The 6,291-nt window shown below is 29.1% G+C and overlaps 1 protein-coding gene across 1 annotated transcript; it reads right to left on the bottom strand.

Moving 5' to 3' along the window:
- Positions 1–774: 774 nt before the first annotated feature.
- Positions 775–5,773, bottom strand: LOC143057170 (uncharacterized). The gene is made up of 5 exons (XM_076230419.1): positions 5,488–5,773; positions 4,935–5,020; positions 4,380–4,471; positions 3,957–4,066; positions 775–2,842 (listed from the first exon to the last, which is right to left on the bottom strand). The coding sequence occupies exons 1-5, from the start codon at positions 5,626–5,628 to the stop codon at positions 2,525–2,527; spliced, it is 747 nt and encodes a 248-aa protein (XP_076086534.1). The 5' UTR covers positions 5,629–5,773; the 3' UTR covers positions 775–2,524.
- Positions 5,774–6,291: the final 518 nt, after the last annotated feature.

The raw sequence follows: 6,291 nt of genomic DNA, 5'->3' as shown, positions 1-6,291 counted from the left end.
AAGGAATCAATAAACTACTTGAAAATCAGTTGTAAGTTCCGAGTTTATTATTTTCCTGGTAGTTTATTGGTCAAGTAAACGCAATATTTAATAGTAGTTTACAAATGGTTTACTGGATGCAGTAAGTTCACGAATCGACAACTGATTTACTGTACAGTATTTTTCAAATTTATTGAAGTTTAATAGACATACAACTTCAAATTTAATGTAGAGGATACATGTATAACATGATTTACTACACATTAAAGTCAAAGATATTCCAAACAGAAAGCTGTTTACTGTGGTTTTAATTCTGATTAAACATCGAGTTGCAAATTTAATACAACAATAAACTTTCATTTAATGCAAATTGAAATCAGATTCAACTCCAAGTTTAAAGATTTAATGTGTGATATAACTATATTTACTTCAAATTGAAACTCATTTTGACTCCATATGCTATAAACAAATATGTGTATTATTCGTGTTTGTTGCACTAAATATATGCCAATTGATCTGCAAATGCACTACAGAAAACAGTTTCCATCAATATATCACCAATAACAGTTCTTACAAACTCTATCATAATGCATGACATATTTGTTTATGGAAAAATTCGCCAGTATTACAAATGAACCCATAATTGTGCACTCTATGTTGCCTCAACCAATAATTCGAATCAAAGACTCATGATTGCCTCAAAATATGAGATAATTACAGTGAGAGAAACAAGCTGTCTGTAATGGAGAATTCACTTTGCCTGACTAAAGCGAAAACCTGAATAAAAAAACACAATTGTATAACGTATTAACTAAATTTATTCTTTATTTTCAATTTACAAATACATGACATATCAAAGAACTAACATTCCTTTCTATAATAATTTGAAAACGAGAACAATATCTGCATATACAAATTGAATTATACAACTCTAATTTTGTGCGTTTTTGGTTTTTTTGTTATACTGAGCGGTTTTAAGGAAAAATAAAACATACATAAAACATAACCTTTAAATATAATAAATATTACGATATTGTGGTTTGGGAACAGTATATCTAAAATATATATGTTCCTGTTGTGGTGGATTCTATTTTATGACCTAATTGATCCTAATTTTAAACTAACAATTGTTTTAATAGAAAGAGTTAGTTCCCTTTGAATACAAAAGTTTGAGCTGAATAATGAAATCCAACGTTATTTGGAGGGTTTAAAAAGCACCCAATTATATGCAACCGGTTACCCCGTTCTTATAAAAAATAATAATTATACGAAAATTATCATACTATGTTTTTATAAGAATCTAAATTATTATGAACGTATTTATAAAAATTTAAGTTAAACATGTTAAAACAAAACCTTCTAAATATCCCGCTGCTGTACCGTAATTATATTTAATTTCATTACAACACCCGATATCCCAAAGTGAATGTTGTTTATTCTCTTCTTTTGATTTATTTTGATTTTTTGTAATTGCTAATTACTTCACTATTAATCTTCACATATATAATTATATTCAAAATATCCATCTTATCACTTTTCAACTGACATAACTTGTAAACTAATAATTGTAACTCATTCGTTTATATGAGTTTGTAACGTTTAAATAAGGTTACAATTAAAGCAAAATTCTGTTTATCTATGTCTGCACTTTAAACATACCTTCATTAAACTTAAAAAATTTCGTCATTTTTTTTAAAGATACGAAAATTGTTCTTATTCTAACAAGAGTTGTTTCCCTTTTATTGTTCAATTGGTATAACGAATCACATAATATTATGTGTCCCTAGTCACGTACGTGCATGTGTATATGTTTAAAATATTATATTTGATTATGCTTGCTTGGACACCAATGAGCAAAATACACAATGAAGAGTTTCACAAAGACAAGGATTTTTAATGTAAAATCAGCTGTTGTCTACATGCATTGTATAATTGCTTACATAAGGATAGCAGATTCACTTTTATTACTACTACATGGCTTTTTCATATATTGTATAATCACGCACAAAAGAAACATTAAAAATATTGAAATTTAATTTATCCGAAGTTTCTTACTATTTCGAAGAATTTCCATTTTGTCTTAAACAATTTAATACTGTGTGTGTGTGCAAATACAATAAACTTCTTGTTTACGCAGGAGCACATCATATATTAAACAAAAACAACGTCCGTGATGTTAGGTTTCAAATCAAAAAGGTTATAATTTTGTTTTGCCAATGATATGTTATTTATAATTTTGCCTATTACTACAGTATTGTTGTTTCAAGAAGCACTTTAAATTAACTGTTTGTATCAAAACATCCTCCTACGACCCGCTTGTTGTTGTTGAAGACGGTATGCTGACATGAGGGTGTATTTTTTGTATAATTGTTCGCATCCATTTGATTTCGTGATGACTGAAATATGTTAACATAATAATTGAAAATTACCAGCGTTTTTCTTTGTTTTTGTAGCTTTGGACATTTAATTATGTAAAAATTAATAACAATTACATGTAGCAATTACTGCATTCCTAAAAAATATACATTTTAATCAATGACTTTTACTATCTAAACACCCATTCATGTCCTGGCACGACTTCTGGTTTTTTCCTTGAGGAAACTGCTCCAACCTTTCGAATATTATTCTGCCGTCTGCTTCTCTTGCTAAGTTTATTTTCGTGTTTCTGGTCTAGTTTTTTGACTAATTTGTCAAAATCGTCAGACCTCCAAGGCAGAGGTCTGACGATAAACGACCCTTCGTCTTCTGAATCGGTTTGTTCAGAAGACATATACTGTATCTCCATACTTGACATAACTGTTTCTTTTTGTTCTTTTGGCATGCTGGATTTTTCTTTTAATGCCTTTTTTCTGTTGTTTAATTTCTAAAAAAAGAATTAAGCTCTAATCAAAATTTCTTTAATATCCTTTTGAATACATACAAATAGATTCTATATATGCCTTAATAACTCTCTTCAATAAAGACATTATAATTTTCGTTATTTCTATAAACAATAACGTCCAGCAAAAACCAATCTAATTTTTTTGTGTATATAATTACACCTAATATAAGAAAGCCAGATTTTGATTGGTTGATAGCCAGTGTATTTTTCGCATATTCTAATATTTTTCCTCATTTCAAACGAATTTGCCTGTTTTTCATCACTGACGGTGAATTTGTCCGAAATACCATGGTATTTGTCATTTTTGGATATTCCTTTTTCACCCTCTCGAGCATCCTCCCTCAATAAAACTTGGATATGACGTTACATAAAAAAGCGAGCTAACGCGTATTAGTACATGTATAATTCCCACAGCTTTATGATAATTTCCTCTTCGCCTCAAAATTATGCATAAACATGTTAATGAATTGTAGCTTTCAAGTTTAAAAAATCAAAGAGTTTCATTCCAAATCTATACGGTGTAATTAAACAGATATATCATGTTATGTTCGGGTATTTGTGAAAAATACCAGTCTTGGGACCGAATTATTTCGCCTAGCGGCTCGGGAAATTTTACAGTCCCTTGACTGGTATTTTCTGCAAAAACCCCTCCATAACATGATATATCTGTCCAAAAGCGCCTGCAAAATGATGCAACTTAATTCTAGCATGCGATCCTATATCTGACGCCATAAGAAATAGTCGACATTTTATTGTAGCGTTACGGCCTCACCCCCTATGTATTTTACTAACCCTCTATGGATCCGTAGGGGGTCAGTAGCGAACCATATAACTTATAATAGAAAATAAATTAAGTTAAAAGGGGTCCTTAATCATTGTTAATTTAGAGTGATATAAGTATATAATAACAAATAAAGCTCCGCTCTAAATCCGTTGACTGTTATTATAGACTGTATATGCAGTTTGCAGAAAATTAAAATTGATGTATCAGAAATCTATATACCACTGCTTTTTTTTGGAACTAATACAGATTAAAGTAATCCAAGAATCGGGGTTTTTTCCAAATTGTTTACCATATTAAAAAAACAGTTCTTACTCTTTTCAATCTGCTGTACACAGCCATTTTCTTGTTATGTTCTTCTTGTTTACCAGTCTCTTCTCTTCGTTTCTTCGCTTTGAACGATTCAAAATTTGTCTTTATTCCTTCTACAAAACAAAACTTCTACTTAATGCAATTCAAAATAATAATTAAACAAACGATTGCTTTTCTCGAATTGAGACTAAACCGTGTCAATTGGTAGTCCATTGTAGATTGTTTTGATGTGATATGATCGAAATGAAAATTAATCTACTAAAGTTACATGATAATATGCATTTGCTAGTAAGTGATTCGATAACACTAAAACTTGTTTATGATATGGAAACTATACAGCGTTTCAAAATATAATTGAAAGTTATCAGTACCGCAGAACTGCAATTTCGCCAATTTTTTAATTATTTATTTTTGTGTACTACAAACCTCTTACAACCCCCTCCACTTCGTCAGGATATTGACCTTTTACGAATTCAATGATGAAATCGGACATCTCTTTATTCTCTGCAGAATTATATCTGAAAAAAAAAATCATTTAAAAATTAATCTTACTGGACAATACAGCTGAACAAAGGAGATCATTTCTTAAGCAAGAGTGAAACAAATGTCGGTAAAATAATCAATGTGTGCTGAAAAGTTATTTGAATCTGACCTGAAGTATGATAATTAAATAAACTTAATATATCTTGCAAACTTTTCATTTAAAATGACTTAAAAGTTCAGATTTATACTCGAATTAGAGTTATGATAAAAGATTGGAAGTAGCTTTATGATCATGTTTTGCTTTAGTTTTTTAATTAAAAAAAAAATCTGTTTCAATGTCGTTAATCACAGATAATCGACCATAATCATTTCCGAAAACCGAATTGTTTACTGATAAATGTTGACACATACATAACTGATTAATTGCATGTAGATAAACCATGCGGTTTTTTTTTCAATTTCCAACGGAATTTTAAAATCATTTATTTATAAACATACTTAAGGATATTGCCAGCTTCGTTCTTTGTTTTCCAGATGAAATCCTTTTCAGTCATACCTTGCTGCAAACCACACCGTATTGATTGCTGAAAGGGAAAAGATACGCTCTTATACATTTGAATGCATTTAATTGCATGCATAAAAAAAAAAAAAAACTGAGAACTGAACAAATGCATATGTGTAGAAAGTCTCAAATTATACAAAAAAGTAAAATATATATACATAGAATTTCACGACTTCATTAATATTACGTTTTAATAAACACAACAACATGTATTCAAAGTTAATAAAATGTCCCAGTTTTTGTACAATTAATACACAAATTGTAAGCGTGCAATATTTATGCGAATCTTTTGCCGACAACAATCATGTTCAACGCTTAGCTTTGTAATCCGTTGAAAAATAAAAATAAATGACAATTTGCTAAAAGTATTGAATTTTCATTTCGCAAACATAGTGCATATTGTTATGTTGCACTACATAAAAATAAAGATTGTATATATATATATATATAAGCTATCCCTTCCTTCATGCACAATGAACAATTACTTACTGCAATTTGTGCAGGAACGTTAAACTTTTGGCTTCCTTTTTTTGATGCATCTGTTTTTGAGTGTAGCATTTGAATCAAAATATCCAGTTTCTTTTCAACATTACTTTGATTTTCTTGCACTTTTACCAGCTGTCTTTTCATTTTGATGACTTCAATTGTTAAAGTGTCAATCTAGAAGAAATACAAATAACTAAATCATTTGTAAAACATGAATTACAAAACTTAATGAAGTTTATCATTTAGGAAATAAAAAAGATACGTCATACATAAATATATACTGTATGTACCCCCCCCCCCCCAAAAAAAAAAAATAAAAAACAACCTCTAAATGTATGAGAGTCATTGACTTTTTACAAGTTGTGTTTATTACAGATTAAAAGCACAACATTATTATTTATTCATCTGAAAAATCAACAAATTTAAGATTAATTATGTAAATGAGCATCTATACGCAGGTTTTTACTGTCTTTTATAATTGAACAACATTGAATAATTGTAGCAAATAACTCATTTCACTAAATTCAAGCATTTTGATTATTGTTTGAATTTTAATTTCCCATGGAAAAATTCTTTTGGCATTATCTGCCTCTCTTTAATATATTTTTCTATTTATGTAAAATTTGAAAATCATGATAACTGGTTTGATGATTTTTTGTCCTGACTGGAATGAAATCCAAATGATTTATACGAAATAAAGAAATATGAATATGTAACTGTCTTATACAAATAATCCGTGTTCAAAAGTCTGAATAAAAGGACAAATCTGTGCAGTCTTTGAAAATGATAGTCTTTTGATTCCATCAA

Source organism: Mytilus galloprovincialis, chromosome 13 (assembly GCF_965363235.1).
Source record: "Mytilus galloprovincialis chromosome 13, xbMytGall1.hap1.1, whole genome shotgun sequence".
NCBI classification, from domain to species: Eukaryota; Metazoa; Mollusca; class Bivalvia; order Mytilida; family Mytilidae; genus Mytilus; species Mytilus galloprovincialis.
This window is presented reverse-complemented; position numbering and strand designations above follow the sequence as displayed.